The sequence below is a fragment of the Urocitellus parryii genome, chromosome 6 (assembly GCF_045843805.1).
Source record: "Urocitellus parryii isolate mUroPar1 chromosome 6, mUroPar1.hap1, whole genome shotgun sequence".
Lineage (NCBI taxonomy): Eukaryota > Metazoa > Chordata > Mammalia > Rodentia > Sciuridae > Urocitellus > Urocitellus parryii.
In genome coordinates this window covers 44,043,392-44,063,822 of record NC_135536.1, presented here as the reverse complement: position 1 = coordinate 44,063,822, position 20,431 = coordinate 44,043,392, and the positions used below count along the sequence as shown (strand labels likewise).

The following is a 20,431-nucleotide window of genomic DNA, read 5'->3' as shown; positions in this document are numbered from 1 at the left end:
ATTTGACTTTCTCTATACTTAACCCTAACAAAATCACAAATAAGCATTCATTTTAGCTGAGATTCTTTGCTGTCTGAATAGCACATAAACTAATAACTTTTTGACAAGGAAAACCAGTACGTCCCATTTAATATTCACAAAATATGTGAACATTTCATTGGAACTACCAACCACATTAATAGAAATTAGTGACTAAGTCTTTGATCACAATATAATCAGCCTTTGGCATACTGTCCTGGTCCAACATAAATCACTATCTCTTCACGTTGCACTAAAATGTAGTGCATCATGTAAATAACCATTTCAAACAGCCCAACAATGGCGTTTAGAATTTACTAGAAGAAATAAATAAACAATAAACAAACCTCCAATAAAATTAAATTTAATCCTTAATCAATTTACACATCTTTTAACTCCAAATTTTTAACTTTAAAAGAACTATGTCAATTTTTTCTTATTAGTATCTCTTAGCTTAAAAAATGGTTTCCAAACCCTGGTGTTACATTTTATCTTTATGGTTCTTGGCTTTTCTTCCTATTAAATTTTAATTTTGTTCATGGCTCATGAAATGTGAACCATTATGAACACGCCTAGAAATTTCTTCCTTTATAACATCACTAATGATGTCACTTCAGTTTCATGATGTTGGAAAACTTGTCCTCCCTGTACTGAGCATAAGAAAATGTCAGCAGAAGCAAAAAATGTCAGCAGTAGCATTAAAAAAAAAAGAATGCTCAGTTTGCAATAAATGGGATTATCTGGGAGACTGATTAACTATCTCAAGAATCCCATCGAGAATTCTCTATCCATTTTCTAAGGTAAATGTCTAAGTCCTAGCAAATAATATTATTTAAATATATTTCCCAACTTGTAATCTGCTTTTTATCAGCTGTCAAATTCTGAGAAAGGTCATCTTGGTAGATTCTGAAAAATATGAAAACACCTTACAAAATAATCTAGAGTACTATCTTAATTGTTAATTCTCTTTACTATTAAGAGGAAAATCTACAACTATATATCTGGATTTGGGTCAGAGTTCAGAGTAGTTAAATATTTAAAACTAATTATTCCAGATGTTAGGCTGATCATAATTACACCACTGTTGGAACTACTCAACTATGCATTCTAGTCTCCAGGGCATAGATGGAATCTAATTCCCAAGCTTGATTGAGAAATTCAGGGTTAGAACCTCATAAACATGTACAACAAAATCTGCTCAGAAGTATACCTGGAGGAATAATTCTATCTTACACCTACTGAGCCTATCAATGCAAAACCAACTAAGACTAAAAACAAACATTAACTATTATTCTTAATGCTCACAGTGCTTTTAATATTTAGTGCTACTGATTCTCCTTAATTTTTTTAAGAGATAGACTTGTAGCAAAAGACAATAATCAGAGGCTAGGGATATAGCTCAGTGGTAGAGTGCATGCTTAGCATGTGTGAGGCCCTGGGTTTGATTCCAGTAGCATAAAAAAAGAAGAAGAATCACTCAACTTCTTCTGATTTTAACACAAAAAATAACAAACACTTTATGATTTTTAAGTTAACCATAATGTAGATTGGCTTTGGTAGTTTTCAGCTCTCCTCTTTCTCCTTGGACTTTCTGAATTATAAATATTATGTTCTGTAAGATCAAGGAAGTCTACTAATATTAGTATCAGCTTAAGCAATACATGATTTAAAAGTCAATTTACCTCAATTGTATTCACAGACTACACTTCAACAGCAATAATTCTCGGAAGAATCACTGTTGTAGACTCCATGCTACCTTCCAACAGAGTTAAGAATTGACTACAGTCACAAAGGGGATGTGTCCTATTAATTTAGGGTCACAAGTTCAATGCCAATTTCAGCAACTTAGCAAGGCCCTAAGCAACTTAGCGAGACCCAATCTCAAAATAAAAAATAAAAAGGGTTAGGGATGTGGCTCAGCAGATAAGTGCCCCACGGTTAAATCCCCAGTATTCGGAAAAAAAAAAAAAAAGAATCAATCATTTTTCTCACCTCAGAAACAAATCACATTAAAGAAATTACATTAATTGCTGCCAAAACAGAATTATCAAACACAGTAATTAATAGAAACCACAGTATTTGAGAGCTACTGATGAATACGAACATGTTGTACTTTAGAACTTTAATTAAGAATTCAAGTTCATCAAAGGAATCTGGATACATATCTATTGTTTAGAAATAAAGACTGGTTCTTCAATATAATAGATTCAACAAGTAAAGGGCTTCCAGCCAATTTACATTAATGATACTACAAAGATTTAACCAGGGTTACTCAGGTTGCAATCAATAAGGAGACACTGGGGCTCAATGAGGCTTCCACAGATTTTCAGGAGTATAGGATGGAATGAGATAGATCTTATCACAAATACATGTTCTCTCACTCTCTCCCTCTTTGTCTTTCTCCCCCTTCCTCCCTCCACCTTTCTCTCTCTCTCTCTCCCTCCCCCGTCTCATTCTCATCCCCCTTCTCTATTCTGATGCCTCCAATAAAGTTAAGATAAAATCCTGGTTTCTTTCTAGTCTTGTATCCATGCTTATGCTGATCAGAAAACACCTCGGGAAACCGACACATTGTACAAATGTGTCTCTACAACTCAGAAAGATCTTTTCTTCTTCTGAAGGTCTGTTCATGTTGAACTCTAAGATTTACTATTCTGCATTTCAAATTCTGTTAGAAGCACATACAGCTCAGCTTGCCTGCAACTACAGCAAGCCACTACTAAAGGATGCTTGTTTAATAATGGAACACATTCCTTTTGAGACATGCTAGCCAAATTGCCCAGGCTGGCTTCGACTTGTATCCTCCTGCAACAGCCTCCCTTGTAGCTGGGATTACAGGCATGCACCATCATGCCTGGCTCAACACATTCCTTTTTATAACCATCTTTTTTTTTTTTTTTTGCTAAAAGGTCCAGAGAGAACTGCTACTTCATTTACACTAGACTTTATATAACCAGGTACATTTCATAAAAGAGAGGAAAAGAGACTGAGACTCTATATGGGAAGATCTTAGTCAATATCTAAATACGTTATACTTAAGATGTGAAGACATTCTTCAAGCTATGCTTCAGATCCTGATAAATTTCTAACATCTACATCCAAGGGCAAAAACTTTTTAGATTTTGGGACTTTACTTTTTCCAATATTTGATGGATTTAAAAGTAGCTTTTAAAATGAACCCAATGACACATTGGCCATTATATTATTCACTGAACTTTAAGACCTTTAAGGAATTTTAGCTGTCTAGCTTGTCATGAAGGAAATGCTCAGAAATTCAGCAAAACTGAATGATCTCAGACACTATCTAAACACAGGATAGAGGACCACCTGGTAGGAATTCAAATAGATGGTTGGCTTAGACAAGAAATTCTCAAAGTTAAATATAGAAATCGGGTGGGGATGCTTATAAAGTCTGGGCCTTTTTGTGTCATAGTTCAGAAATTATTAATTCTCAGGCTACTTCTTTGAATTGTACTGTAATTTCTACTTGTGAAGAATGTTCAGCCAAATACAGGGGCCCTGAAGAGTTTATTTCTTTTTAACTGCAGATTAGAAATATATTATTTATTAGCCAATGATGTTATATTTAATTTTATAAAGTTTTATCTAACAAGGACTAAAGTTTCAGAATGAAATACCAGGAATGACCTAAAAGATAAAATTGTGGAATACAGTTGCTAGTCTTTCTAACAGTTGGTATAATTTGTGTAACAACAAAGCAAATTTATTTTGAAAAGAATTTTTATAATTTGATAAATAAAACAATAACTGTCTACATCATGAAGTTCTTGCCAAGTATCCATTAATTATAATTGCATCCAACATTTGCAATGGAAAGACAGTGCACCTGAAAGAAGTCCAAAATTGACTATCTCCTTTAATGTTCCAATCTGGGAACTGAAAACATAAATGAAGATTTACTATTCCAAAACACTAGGAAAATCTATAATTTAAGTCTTCTATTTAAAAATACTTTTTTTTAGTTATAGATGTACACAATACTTTTATTTTACTTATATATTTTTATGTGGTGCTGAAGATCAAACCCAGTGCCTCCCATGTGCTAGGTGAGCATTCTACCGCTGAGCCACAACCTCAGCCCCTTAAGTCTTCTACTTTAAGATGCAAGCATGTTTCTAGCTTCATAGTATGGGTTCATTATAAATTGTAAAATTGTAAGGAAAATACAGCACTAAAATTCAATGCAAACAGTATTGTTCCTTTTGCTTTGAAAGAGTAAATTACAATCAAGGAACTATTTCAAGCAGAGGCCTTTGGCCATTCACGTATTTATCACATCACCAATAAGTTTCTGATCTCTCAATCCCTCATGAGGGTAAGTTTTCACATCACAAAACCACTGTCCAAATTCACAAAGAGTGTCATCATAGAACAGACAATTGATTAAACCAGGTAAATTACTGATGGAGAGGAAAATACCAGGGTGAACATGTGTGGGTTTTTTCCTCAAGAATTTTTGATGAGTAGTTCAATCAGAGTGGCAATAGGCCCAACACTTTTCACAAGCCAGAAAAGTCTTTTATTTTAAGCAATGATGAAATATTACAGTAGCTTAATTTAAAATTCCTATTCCATCTCATTTAAATGAGAAAGTAGAAAAAGGGCCTCTGGCTTTTCTTCTATCAATAGGGCCCAGACAGGAAAGGTCTTAGAGAGGGAAGAAAGGACATCACCTCATTACCATAATATAACACCAGATGTTAGGGCAGCTTTTCTGGAGCCCATAGATATTCAGGGTATTAATTAGCTGAATACTTTGTCATACACAGCAGCTTTTCCCTATCCAGGAGTTAAGAAATCAAAATAGGACCCACACTGTGAACTATTAGAACATTAAGAACTGCTTGGCTGTTTTCTATATCACTTTTGCCATTCCCTGGAAGAAAAAGAAAGAACAAACCAGGGACCATAATGGCTCCCCTCTTAGCTGCTCAGTCTCTGTCCCTTCTCTTACAAGAAAAATTTCCAAATGTTTCATTTCTGTATCAATTTTTACTTATAAAGAACATTTTCCCCCTTAATTCTGTCCTATCAAAAACAACTTTTTCATCTATTACTTCTCACTACACAAAATATATTTGCATCACTGTTCACCTACAGTGTATACATTCTCTTTATGTTTAATGACAGTATAATATTGTCTCATCATATGATAATATCGATTTTCTACCAATTTGAGTGTATTATTGTGCAGTACTGTCTATATTAGCTTGAAAACTTCTATAGGGCAGGAATCTTGTCCCCTGGCTTTGTATTTCATCTGTCACAGTCACTAATTTATAATGAAATAATGACCATGAAGATGAGAAGCTATGTTAGTTATTCCACTGGATGTACTCCTCCTTCTTTTCCCTCTTCAGGCTCTGCCCAGGTTCATTTTTCCATCCCTCTGTCTCTTGACCAGTGAGTGCCCTGGTAGCTGACCTCTATGGATTGTATCACCGAGTTTCCTTGTCTTCTGGCTCCAAATGGGGATCTGCCATCAAGAGGTACCAGTAGCAGAAAAAAGAGAATGTGGGAGGGAAAAAAGGTGAAGTATTATTACCTACCTTGCATGCTACTCTCTCCAACCTTGCTATAGTTCTGAGAATGGCCATAGCTTTCATCAGCCAGCCCTTTCCCAGGGTTCCAAGAAATCTCCAGCTTCCACTAACACAGTTCACTCATTTGCCTCTTCAGGGGTGTGTGTGTGTGTGTGTGTGTGTGTGTGTGTGTGTGTGGCAGGGGGCAGTAACAACTTCCTACTGTCATTAGTCCCTGGGTACTTCACCATCTCTTGATGGTTTTCTTAATGCTGCCCATACCTCTGCAACTAATCCCTTCATTAAATGAATTTTTTTTTTCCTACTAGGACCTTGACTAATATGTACTTTAATATAAGTAAATTACTGAGACTTCAATTCTTGGTAAAATTAATCTTCACTTAATTCCAATAGTTAAAATGAAACTAAGACAGTCTTTAGACAGTAATTCAGAGGACTTCCGTTGAATAAAGAAAAAAAAAATTTTAGGTAATATCTATTAGAATTTGAATACTAAAATAGTCCATGTATTTTCAAGGAAATTATAATACTTCTTGAAGAATATTAATCATTTTCATTATGGAAAAGCAACTGAGTGATCAATGATTCCTAAGAGCATATAAGCATGCATTTAAGACATACTTCCAGAAGTCAGTCTTGGAATCTGTCCAATATAAAATAGGCAACAACTAATAAACAAATTAAAGAAATAAGCAAAAAACTAGTAAACTGTATAACTAAACAAAAAAGAAAAAAAGTAGAAAAATAATAAAGCCAGCCATAAAAAAAAACTCTGCCTTCTCCTCTTGGCAAGTTCAATAAGATAAGAGCAAATCTTAAGACTATAATTATAATTGGTCATTTCTCATCCTTTAACCTAATTCCTTTCCCTTCAGCAATTACTGCAACTACTAGGTATCATTCTGGTCTATACTTGTAATATGTGACGATTCAACAGTCTATGTAAACTCAAACTTAAATCTATTAGCCACTAATATTGCTGTCAACACATTTACCTTTATTGTTGTGATACAATACTTTTAACACAAGTAAGGAATTATTATTTTTCTTCAAAATTTCTTCTTATAATGAGCCTGTCATCCAACCCATGGAACAAAATGGAACACATATAAAGAGCTGCTAATTAGCATTCACAAAGAGGATCTTTTTGCTTATACAGGTCTGCCTGCATAAATTTTCTAAAAGAATGTCTTTTTCCAAATATAAAAAATTTCATTCTCACATGGCTTCTAGAAATGCAATGACACCAAGACTCCTAACTGATGACATTTCGCTACCCCTCCCTGAAAAGCTCTTTTAAAGTGTTCAAGTAGTTTCTAAAAAATGATACATTTAGATAGAGCTTTTGCACCATCCAGTGATTACAAAAAGGATGAATTATTTTTACATCAGTTTACTCCCATCTCATACTTAATAGCCTGTCTCATCAAAGAAAACATCTCAGATTCCATTAAGGTTACCAATGTATTAAAACATTCAAAATATCCATATTAATGAGGTTATATCAATATTTTAAAATAAAATTGTATCTTGTCAAAAACTTAAATTACATGCTTTTATTAATTAAATTTCAATGAAATGACTTCGAGAATCAGTAAATAACTCATGAAGACATTTTAACTATTTTTCCATGAGTTCACTTACATATGCAACTACATCTTTGTGAAATTTGGGGAAATCTTTAGAAACAGGTTCGATACAAAGGGTAACTACTAATACTTAAATTCCACATAATAAAAAAATCCACTACAATATATAAATAATTTGTATTTGATAAATTACTTTGTTAATTGCTCTCTTGACTTTAAATAAGTAGAAGAATATAAAATTTTCTTATAGTTGTATTTACAAAACAGACAAATTTCCTAATATTTTCTCTCATTCCATACTTGCTCAATAAATATTTACCAAGTGCCTGCCACATACACCAGTGCTGTAAGTTATTGGACTGCTATTAACCAGTGAAGTTTGTATATTTTATACTTTACTATACTTAAGTGCCTACATTTCTGGAACATAGAATTATATCACCACCTTTCAAAGTGTCTTTATGTTTTTTTAAATATGCTCATTCTGATAATCTGAAAAACTCAATTTATGCTTTAGATCTCTAATGGAAAATTTATAAGTTCTTTTTTAAGCATAAAAATGTTTGCCTGTCTCGCAGTTTGTTTTTCTCTATGGCAACATCAACACATCAAAGAAAGCATAAATTACTTTAACCTTTTAAGATTTAGATTTACCTGAAATGGGAATATTCTGTGAAACCGATAACTGTACATCTCCCGTTCCTGGTGGCATGTCAACAACTAAATAGTCCAGTTGACCCCAATCTACCTAAAAATCAAAATGACATAAATAACATCATTGTATAAACATTCTAGTGAAAATAGTGAGTATAAACAAAATGAATGTGCTAATAACAAATCTAAAATAACAGCTGTCACTTGAGTCCTCACTAGGTGCCAGGCACCAAGGGAGAAGGTCAAAGATGAATACATGACAGCCATTGCCTCTGGTAGATCTTTGAATGATACGCTTAAATTTCCAGATACTAATGGCAACCCCATTTTACAATTGTCTCCTAATCAGGACAAATCATTTAATTTCACTGGGTATAATCCAACGTTTTATCTAAAAGGTCTTAGCTTTTTGCCCTTGGGGTTTTATTGTTGTTGTTTGCTGGCATAGCACTTCCTATGCAAACATAAATTTTTCTAAATTTGTTGAGAGCCAGAGCCTGCTCAGTGATGCCACCCCCAGCCGAGGCCCCAGAAAACTTCCAGCTGATTGGCTCCTCTGTGGTGACGCTCATTGGGCTGTTTTCCTGTCCTTTCAGACCAAGGAGCTGCTCACTGGGGGACTCTTGGCTCTGCCCACGCGACCCTGAAGTCTGCCTCAAGGTGGGGGGGGGCTGAGGTTCTGGCTCACTAAAAATAAAGTTTGTTCCTGCTTGACAAGTGGCTCTGAATTGTCCCCAGCCAGACTGCGGCATAAATTTATTATTTTTCCTTCACAAAATATGACATACTAATAATGAAAACCAAAATTTAATAAGAAAAAAATTAAATATAACTACCATCCCAATACTATTAACATTGATTCTTTCTTTCCAAACATTTTTTAAAAAGAAATTTAGCAATTATATAAGTCTATAATGCTCAGACTCAATCTAGTTAGTTCTTAAGGATATCTTGTGCTCTTTTCTTTTCAGATAGTTCTTCCCTGAGTTTCCAGTCTTCTGAAAGGTCCTAGGATCCTCTCAGTTGCCTCAAGTAGAATCTTGGAATCATACTTAATGCTTCCTTTTCCTTCTTTACCCCAGTCAGTTATTCTGCCTGCTAAAATCGCTCAAATGTATCCACATTTCTCTTCTTTACCGCCAAGGAGCCAAGGGAGGTCACTACCACCTATTAAAGCCTCCCAGCCATTCTCTCTGCTCCAGTATTGCCCTTCCAGTCTGTCCCTAGCAACACTGAAAACAGACCACATAAAAGATGCAAGACTAGTTGTGCTTTTTTGCTTAAAATTCTTTTCCAGCTTTTAGGATAAAGTCTGAGTTTAAGCTCTAAAACACTCTGTCTTGTGTTTTTGAGTAATTCCTCCTCATTCTTCAGATCCTAGTTTAAAATTCACTTCCTTAGGGAAATCTCCCACTAGATTAGATACAGTGTTCCTACTGAATACTTCACCTAGTCACTCATTTATTTGTCAAAGAAATGGTTAAGTACCTTCTATATATTGAGTTAAGTATTCATAGTTAAATGGTATCATGGTTACCTACTTTTCAGAACTTGAAAGATTTTGTATCTTCCTATAAAACTAAACTGAGTTAGAATACTTTAGAAAGGAATGGACACATAGGAGATAATTACTAAGTTTTTTCTCCCCACGGAATGAATGAACAAATAAACACATACAAAGGTTTGAGATTTGTTTTTTTTCTTTAATCTAAATGGTAACTGTGTAGGTAATTCCATATTATGATTTGTAAAATTCAATGTGTAACATGCCTTTTCCACATAATCATTTTTTGATAAAAAGTTTAATTGAGATTAGATCAATAGATTCGTTCACATATTAATATACCTATTCAACACATATTTATTGAGAATCTATTAGGTGCCACCCATTGTTCCAGGTGATGGGAATAGAGCAATGAATAAAACAACATTCTAGCTACTGATATTTTATTAAGGGAGACCTGAAGACAGACAAATCAGAGCAATATGTGTTACGAAGAAAACTACAAGCATCTCTCACTATACAGTTATTTGGCTCCTGTTTTGGATAACCAGATCAAATAAGAAAAGTTCTAAAAAGCTCTTCAATTCTTGAATTTCACATATAAAGTGATAAGAGTTCAGATAGCAAAGAATTTATCAAAAAATTTCTTTGACTCTCTTTGGTTCCCAAGGTCAGATGATTAAGAAAACTTGTACAGTAGGGAGAAAGGATAGAATGATGACGGGTGCTACTGTAGAAAGGGTGGCCAGAGCCACAAATGAAGTGATAAAGCAAGTGATGCAGACAGCTAAAGAAAAGTATTCCAGCCAGGAGCCCCAGCAAGTGATAGGCACATACAAGGAATAATGAGAAAACCAAGTCAGTCTTTCTAAAATAACACCCCATTACCACTGATCTCTCTCCTTCCCTGACATTGCTTTTCTTCAAATATTTACCAGTATCTGACAGTACATATTGATTTGTCTTTTAGTAATCCTATGCTATTTTACAAATGTATGCACTTGATACTGATAAAATGCCATATTTTAAGAGAATGATGATATGATGAACATTATTTGGCTAATATTCAATATAGGGTTCTTTGGTTTGAAAAACGATTACTCCAAGGTTACCTATAAACACCATCTATAAAATATCTCCAAGAAAAGATAAAGGATGGGCTGGGGTGAGACCCTAGGTTGTATCCCCAGCACTGAAAAAAAAAGGGATAAAAGCACTTTTAATTTTTTATTCTCAGTAAGCAGACTAACAGGTTTGTTTCAGAGAATACCAGATGACTGGTGCCAACAATTTATCACTGTTTTTCCTTGGCATTTAACCATATTTATCATGTTATCTTCAAGTTCTTATTTCAGAGACCTATTAAAAAATTGTTAAGGCAATTCATTTCCAATTACTCTTAAAATGAATTTAATCTATTTGAGAAAAGAACCTAGTCCAACACCTTTGTCACACATAGTGGGCTTTCCATAAAGGCTTGCTGATTGGAATTGGACTTAACTAAAGTTGATATGTGAGTTTCAGTTTTATGATATTCACTAATACTAATATTGAAATATATTAACTACCAAGAAGTTCCAGTTCTCTTATAAAAGAGCCACCAAAAGTATTGATTTTTAGAATGATTTGGGGCTTCTCCAGATTCTACATAAGAGTTTGTTTACTTGTAGAAATTATGTTTTACTAAGTGTAAAGAAATATGCCAGAATCTCATTTATTAATAAAACCCAGTGGTAGAACCAGATTTTGTGTGGCTTGAAGCATATACATTTTGAATGGTTCTCTAGTCAAATAGAAACACAAAATTGTGAATGCAAAATTAAATATAGATATCAATATAGATGCTCCTTGACTATAATCAGATTACAACTCCAGAAAATTGAAAATATCATCAGTGAAAAATGTGTTTCACATACCTAACCTGCCACCCACAATAGCTTAGCAACACTCTAGGGTAGTGCTCTTCATAATGCATGGTTAACTGGGAACAGGGGCTTTCTGTGGCTGCCCAACATAACAAGAGACCATAGACAACTAGTCAGGGAAAAGATGAAATTCCAAAATCTGAAGTAGTTTCTATGGATTGTGTATTGCTTTCCCATCACTATAAAGTGGAACTACTTTAAGTCTCTTAAGTAGGGAACACCTGTATTTTTTTAGAATATGAAAAAAATCACCATTAAGTGCCAGAACTTTGAAGATTCAAGTTCTCTAAGATCTCTTGAATAACAGCAATGCTTCCTAAACGCAACCTGATTTTATTACATAAATATGTACAATTATGTACATATTTATGTAATAAAAAACTTAGGAAAACAAAAACACAAAGCCAGTGTCCAGGGCAACTGAGGAAAATGGGATGAGACAAGCAATTAAGACTTGAATCTGTAAAAAGAAGCTTCCCACTTGATGCCTCTTTTACACAGTAACTTAGGACTCTTATGTCCCTTGGAATTGTTTGACATGCATCCAGATCCAAATATAATGCAGTCCCAGAACTTGTACAAAGCCGTATCTATCTTATCTATCTATCTATTTATATATCTGTGTCATGGTTTAGATGTGGTGTCCCCTAAAACCTCACATGTGAGACAATGCAAGGAGGTCTGGAGGACAAATGATTGGGTTATATCTTTAACTTAATCAGTGAATTAATTCCTGGTGGGATTAACTGAGTGGTGGCTAGGCTGTAGGTAGGTGGGCTGTGGCTGGAGGGAGTGGTTCATGTAGGGCATGGCTTTGGGGATATATATATGTGTGTGTGTGTGTGTGTGTGTGTGTGTGTGTGTGTGTGTGTGTGTCTGATCATCATGTGAACCAGCTTCCCTCTGCCACACTTTTCCTCCATGATGTTCTGCTTCACCTGGAGCCCTGAGGAATGGAACTGGCCTTCTATAGACTAAAATATCTGAAACCACAATCCCTCAAATAAATTTTTCCTCCTTTACAGTTGTTCTGGTTGGGTCATTTTAGTCACAGCAGTGAATAAAGCTGACTACACAGTCTGTACCCCATTCTTGACTTGAAAGTCCTAAAATCCTTGGAAACTCCAGAATGGGAAGAGTGTCTTTTGTATGCTCATGAGTTGACAGCAGGCTGGAAGCTCTTAGCCTCAGTGTGGGACCAACCATGTGATCAGAGAATTGGAACTTTCAGTCCTACACCTGACTCAACCAACATGAAAAGGGAGAAGGGCTGAAGGCTGAGTTGACAAAGAAATGGCCAATGATGTAATCAATCATGATGTAATAAAGCTTCTTATAAAAACCTAAAGGACAGAGTTCTGAGGGTTTCTGAATAGCTGAATATGTGAAAGTTCCCAGAGAGTGGCCTTCCAGGAGAGGGGATAGAAGCTCAGTGCCCTTCTCCCATATATATTGCCCTACACATCTCCTCTTCCATCTTAGTGTTCATTTGTATTCCAAATCTCTGGCTTCTTGTCCACCAAGTGATTTCTCCTACCATGATGCTATCCACAATGCTGTGATGCAGCCAAGGGGGCCCTCATCAGAGGCCAAACAGATGGAACCACCTGATCTTTGACTTTTAGCCTCTAAATAAAGCTCTTTTCTTTTTCTCCTTCCCTCCCTCCCTCCCCCCCACCCCTGCTCTCTTTCTTTCTTTCTTTCTTTTGTTACTGGGGATTAAATCCAACATTGCTTTATCACTGAGCTATATCCACAGCCCTTTTATTTTGAGGTAGGATCTCAATAAGTTGCTGAGGCTGGCCTCAAACTTGTGATTCTCTTGCCTCAGCCTCCTGAGCTACTGGGATTATAGGCATATGCTTCCACATCCAGCTAAACGTCTTTTCTTTATAATTTACCAAGCCTTAGATATTGTTACAAAAGATAGACTAATAAAACTGGTATGGAAGACACATTTAGCCTGCTCTCAAGCCCCATGGCCAAATTTTACAGACAATAATTACCAAATTCCTAGGACCTTAGATTCAACTAATTTCTAGGATTTGAAATCATTCTTCCAGCTCTAAGAATTCTTGTTATTTTTATACATAATTATCTCCCTAATTTCAATGTATGCTTCCTAACAGAAAAGAACATTTATATGCATTTCTGTACTTTCCTTCTACATCCAGCCCTCTCCAAAGTGTCTAACAATATTTAATCAACAGCCACTGAATGATTCTGTGAATCAAGCTGCTTACAATTTTATTATACAACTAAAATTAAAATCTTTGCCATAGGAAAGGTCAATAAACTAAATATTCAAGGACATGAATTTAATGGGCTACTGGATACAGGTGCAGACCTTAGCATCATCTCTCGTCAAGAATGGCCAAAACATTGGCCATTACAACAAGCCACTCAAACGCTTCGAGGCCTAGGAGTGGTGACAAATCCCCATAGAAGTGCAATGATATTAGATTGGAAGGATCCTGAAGGATGTGAAGGAACTATACAGCCATATGTATTGGATCATCTTCCTATAAATTTATGGGGATGAGATGTCCTAGATCAATTAGGTTTGACATTAACAAATAACATCAATCAAAATGCGCCCACTATTATGACTAGATAAGGATTTAGGAAAGGAAAAAGATTACAAAAACAAGAACAAGGTTTAGCAGCACCAATACAAATAGATCAAGGAACAGACAGACATGAGTTGGATTTTCAGAAAGGGCCACTGAGACAATCAAAATTACTTGGAAATCAGAAAGACCAGTATGGGTTCCTCAGTGGCCCCTGACTAAAGAAAAGATACAAGTAGCCCATGATCTGGTCAAACAACAATTAGCGGAAGGACATATACAACCTTCTGTATCTCCCCATAATACTTCCATTTTTGTCATCAAAAAGAAATCTGGTAAATGGAGATTATTGCAAGATTTAAGAGCCATTAATAATGAGATGGTTATTATGGGACCTGCTCAATCAGAGATTCCTCAATTGTCTGCTTTGCCAAAAACTTGGTATGTTTTAGTTATAGATATTAAAGATTGTGTTTTTTTTTAATTCCAATTCATCCTGAGGATAGTCCACGTTTTGCATTTACTATCCCTGCACTGAATCATGAAGGTCCTGATCAGAGATATGAGTGGAAAGTACTCCCTCAAGGGATGGCTAACAGCCCAACTGTGTGTCAAATTTATGTTAACAAAGTAATCCAGCCACTTAGAAATCAAAATCTTGAACTACAAATATTTCACTATATGGATGATGTATTATTAGCACACAAAGCTAAAAACACATTGCTAGAATGTTATGCCACACTTACAAACTTATTAAAAATTATAATCTAGAGATAGCAATAGATAAAGTACAATTAAATTTTCCAATTAATTATTTAGGAGCTCTATTATCCTCAACCATGGTCCGTCCACCAAAAATTCAAATACGAGTAGATCAACTCAAATCACTTAACGACTTTCAAAAGTTATTAGGAGACATAAATTGGATAAGGCCTTATCTAGGTATACCAACAGGAGAGTCGGGACCTTTATTCGATATCCTAAAAGGTCCATCAGATCCAAATTCACCCCGCACGTTAACGCCTGAATCAAGAAAGGCATTAAAAATTATTGAAACATATATGGAAAATATGCATTTGGATAGAATTGATATAAGTTTGCCTTTATTATTTATTGTACTATCAACAAAAAATATTCCTACAGGAGTATTTTGGCAAGAAGGTCCATTATTATGGATACATTTATCTTATTCTCCTAACACTATTCTTACTAGGTATCCTGAGGCTGTAGGACAATTAATACTCAAAGGAATAAAAGCAGCAAAGGGAGTGTTTGGAATTTCTCCCAATAAAATTATTACTCCATATACTATGAATCAAATTGATGAGTTAGCTAATGAGTTAAATACTGGGGCAATAATCATGTGCAAATCTAATGTTTTATTTGATAACCACTTACCATCTAATCCTTTATTGTCTTTTCGGTCATTGCATCCTGTAACTTTTCCAAAAATGACAAGAAAAACACCTATCATGAATGCTCCGAATATATTCACTGATGGGTCATATAATGGTAAAGCAGCAATAGTTACACCTGATCAAACTTTTACATTTTTAGTACCCAAACAATCAGCTCAAAAGGTAGAGATAAATGCAGTATTTCAAGCTTTTGTGATGTTTAAAGATTCTGTATTTAATTTATTTTCTGACAGTCAGTATATAGTTAATGCTATAGTATCCCTTGAAGATGCTGGTAGGATTTCCCCTTTCTCTACTGTTTTCTCTTTGCTTTCCACTATACAAAGTCTAATCTGGGACAGAAAGGATCCATTCTTTATAGGACATATTAGGGCACATACAGGATTGCCTGGAGCCCTTAGTTTGGGCAATGATTTAGCAGATAAAACTACACATGACATACATATTTTCTCTACACTAGAAGAAGCTATAAATTTTCATAAAAGGTTCCATGTCAATGCTAATACTTTACAAAAGCGTTTTAAAATAACTAAGGAACAAGCCAGACATATAATAAAACAATGTCAAAATTGTGTGACCTTTTTACCACAAGTTAATCTTGGAGTCAATCCTAGAGGACTGATACCTAACCATATTTGGCAGATGGACGTCACACACTTGCCAGAATTTGGAAAATTAAAATATTTGCATGTTACAGTTGATACTTCTTCTGGATTTTTGATGGGCTCCCTTCATGCCGGAGAAAAAACTAAAGATGTTATAGCTCATTGCTTACAAAATTTTGCCACTGTGGGCATTCTTAAACAGTTAAAAACAGATAATGGTCCTGGTTATACTTCTACCTCTTTTAAACAATTGTGCTCATCATTTGGCATTACTCATATAACAGGAATCCCTTACAATCCACAGAGACAAGGCATAGTTGAAAGAGCTCATCAAACTATTAAAATATACTTATTAAAGCAAAAAGAAGGAATTGGGAAGGGGTATATATTCCCCCAAAGATAAACTTAAAATAACCCTTTTTACTCTAAACTTTTTAAATTTGGATTCATCAGGACTTAGTGCTGCGGAAAGGCATATGTGTCCAAAAAATGTGCATAAGCCCAAGGTACTTTGGAAGGATATTCTAACAGGACAATGGAAAGGTCCTGACCCAGTAATTGTCTGGAGTCGGGGGTCTGTTTGTGTGTTTCCACAGGGAGAACAGCAGCCGATTTGGATTCCAGAGAGATTAACTAAGGTCCTGACCCAGTGATTGTCTGGAGTCGGGGGTCTGTTTATGTGTTTCCACAGGGAGAACAGCAGCCGATTTGGATTCCAGAGAGATTAACTAAAGCGATTTCTACAGACCAAAAAGAAGATGATTTGGCTCAAATCCATAACAACTGATATCCAAAACTCCAGTTTGGCTATCCTTACATCTGGCTGAACCAGGATGCTTTTTTCAATATCTATTTTATTATTGCCCTTTCCCACATCATGAAGTTCTATTTTGTTTTTTGACCTCATACAGACCTAGGTTAATGTTTTGCTGATCAGTTCTATTTTTTGACTATAGAGTTTTTAAACATTGCAATGGAGATTTCACCTGTAAAAAGTTATAAGGCCTTTACTATTACATTATGTGTTGTATATATTATGTGTGCACACTTGTGTTTTGTGTTATATGTTTGAATGTACGTATGTCCATATATCATATATGATGAACGCTCATGAAAAAATGGATCCAAATATTTTTTTTATTCACATGATTTAAATGGTTTAATTTAAATTGGGTAAACAGCTGTTGAGGATTGTTTTAATATATGAACAAAAAGGAGGTTAACAGATCTGTTTGTTTACTTTCACCTTTCCTTTTCATTATATTTAATAATTCTCTTCAAGATAATGTAAATTGTTAAGAAAATTGTTTTCTTTTAGTGCCTTGTGGAATGTTACATAATCTTTTCTTTAGCCATTATTGCCAGAATTCCTATCTTCATCCCAGTGCTGGTGAAGACAAAGATAAAACCAATCTACAGCTTCTGCAATAGCCATCACTGAACTGCTTGCAGAACTTGCCTGGACTATGTATCACTTGTATGCACTGTGAACTCACCTGTATGCATTGTGAACTATCTGTTGGTGCAGCAACTTGTGGTAGTTTTGGGGTATTTTTGCTGATGATGTCATCGGTGGTACAATTTTTCCAAAAGGAGCCGTCAATTGGCTTGGTGTATCTTCCTCCCTTCTGCTTGTCATGATCATTCAGCTAAAATTTTGGGGCCAACAGAGGTGAGGCAAAGAACCTCAACCCCCCCCCCCCCCCGCTGGTACAAAGATCTCTCCACAGGTGTCGCTGTATACTGGACCGGTAGTCAGTGACGGGTAAGATCCAATTGCAATGGTACCAACCTAAGACAGGAGGCTGACGCCTTGAGGTCAGCTCATCCGATAACGGGTTAGGACCATATGTACTATTGGACAACCTAAGGCAGGCACGGTCCCTAAGCCACATGCTTGTTGTTTAAACAGAGAGGGGGAGATGTTGAGAGCCACAACCGAAGGGGCCCCAGCAAACTTCCAGCTGCTGGCTGATGATTGGCTCACAGAGGCCCCAGCAACATCTAGCTGATTGGCTCCTCTGCAGTGATGCTCATTGGGCTGTTTCCCTGCCCTTTCAGACCACGGAGCTGCACATTGGGGGACTTTTTTGGCTCCGCCCACACGACCCAGCCAATTAACCTCAAGAGCAGGAGGATTGGGGGAGGTGGAGAGGCTGGTGGTTGTGGGAGAGGCTTGTGGGAAGCCAGTGGTGGCAGTTGGGCTCTGAGGGTTTTTCCTGAGGAGCTGTTTTGTTTGGCCTGTGTGGTTCTAAAAATAAAGTTCGTTTCTTTTCACAAGTGGCTCCTGAATTGTGCCCAGCCAGACTGCGGCAATAGGTAACTTTTACATATAATCTAAATGGAACATGAAGTGTTTTTCTTTATATCTGAACCATGAGTTTTGCTCTGCCCTGTGGCCTATTTATAAAATCATGCAACATCTTAATTTAGTTATGAGAAAAAAATTGCTATGAAATAAAAATTATTTAAATATAAATTCCACAGCAAATGTCTGAATAATACAAAAAAAAATTCTACTACAGTTGACGGCCTACTGGCTTGTGGAAATAAATGATACAACACAATAAACTTATCCTTGAGATTATTCTAAGAGTTGACCCAATTATACAAGAACACACTATTCAAGTTACAATGATATAAGTATTCTTCCCATAATCTTTTCATCCTCCCCACCATGATAAAGTTCTCCATTCTTTTTAAAATATCTGGTTTTCTAAGGAGAGGCTACTTGGATAAATCCCTCCAAAATTACTATAAACCCAAACAGAAAGCGTACGGAGAAAAAGATGAAAACTTTATTCCTCTCCTTTCCCTTTACCATCATCTTCCATTTCCTTAGTTGACCTCTTAGTAGAAATGTAAAGCAGACTGGACTTGACAGCTTGGAGAAGGATAACTATTTCTATAAGCTAGTACATGGATCCACCTTTGGAAACTCTCTGAACCTACTTACTTAAATAATATTTAAAACATGCTGTCCCAAGGATGACTATGTAAACACATACAGTTGAAACAGTAAAACTTCAAAACCAAAAATAATGACACTACCACAAAAGTAAAAGTATTTCAATTACTTACAGAAACTCTTAAGTTCTCTCAAGTCCTGCTTTGGGTCAACTGCTTATATGTATAGATTTTCATAATCTAGGAAATAGATGTTAGTGCAGGATAGGACTGGTACCAAAAAAGTCTGAAATACTACAAACCTATTTGAAATATCAAGCTATTTTAAAGAAATCCCCAGGGGCTGGGGATATAGCTCAGTGACAGAGCATATGCCTTGTATGTGTGAGTCCTGGGTTCAATCCCCAGCACCAAAATAAATAAATGAATTAAATTACCAAAATAATTTTAAAATTTATTTATTTTTGGTATATTAAGGTTATACATACAAGTGGGGTTTGTTTTGACATATTCATAAATGTATAGAACACAGTTTTATCCATTTCAATTCTCAGTAGTAGCCCTTTTTCCCCCATCCTTTCTTCCCTGATTATGTTTCTCTACTGATCTTTCTTCTATATTTATTTCAATTGGTGCATTACAGTTATATAAAATTGGAATACATTGTGATACATTCACACATGCACATAGCACAATTTGATCAACATCTTTCTCCAGTTTTTCTCCCTTCCCTTTCTTCCTTCTTCTCCTTTGCTCCCTTGCTTCTACTCTACTGATCTCCTTTCTGTTTTCAAGAGAACCTCCCTTTTTATTCCTCTTTTCTCTCTCACTTCCACATACGAGAGAAAACATTCAACCTATGACTTTCTAAGTCTTAGCTTATTTCACATAGCATGATGTTCTTCAGTTCCCACCATTCACCAATGTTATGGTTTGAATATGAGGTATTCTCCAAAGCTCACATGTGAGACAATGCAAGAAGGTGCAGAGAAGAAATGATTGGGTTACATGAGCCTTAACCCAATCAGTGAATTAATCCCTTGATAGGGTTAATTGAGTGGCAACTGAAGGCAGGTGGAGTGTGGCTAGAAGAGGTGAGGCATTGGGGTGTGGCTTTATGGTATACATTTTTTATCTGGCAAGTGAAGTATCTGCTTCCTGATCATCATGTGAGCTGCTTAACTCTGCCTCACTCTGAAAGAAAATGGATGCCAACAAAGAATACTATAACCAGCAAGATTAAGCTTCAGATTTGAGGATGGAATAAAAACCTTCCATGATAAACAAATGTTGAGAGAATTCACAACTAGAAGCTTGCTCTACAGAACATTTTCAGCAAAATATTCCATGAAGATGAAGTGCAGGGAAAAAAGTAGAAACCAGCAAAGGGAGAAACTTCATTAAAGGAATAGTCGATCAAAGGAGAAACTAATTCAACTTAAAAACCAGAAATAATCCAAAATTACTTGGAATAAAATCATACCTCAATAATAATCTTAAATGTAAATGGCCTAAACTTATCAAACAAAGGACATAGACTGGGAGATTGGATTAAAAAACAGGACTCAACAATATGCTAAGCAAAAACATCCACAGACCAAAGGTGAAAGGATGAAAAATATATATCACTCACATGGATTGTATAAACAAGAGGGGTTTCTATCCATATATCAGATA

The 20,431-nt window shown here is 35.6% G+C and overlaps 1 protein-coding gene across 2 annotated transcripts in view; it reads right to left on the bottom strand.

The window, feature by feature from the left end:
- Nucleotides 1-20,431, bottom strand: part of Nubpl (NUBP iron-sulfur cluster assembly factor, mitochondrial) — a 220,715-nt gene that overhangs the window by 45,098 nt on the left and 155,186 nt on the right. For both annotated transcript variants that reach the window (XM_026413836.2, XM_026413846.2), the window contains exon 7: nt 7,826-7,919. In XM_026413836.2, coding sequence (XP_026269621.1) covers nt 7,826-7,919 — 94 coding nt within the window. The remainder of the gene's footprint in view (nt 1-7,825; nt 7,920-20,431) is intronic.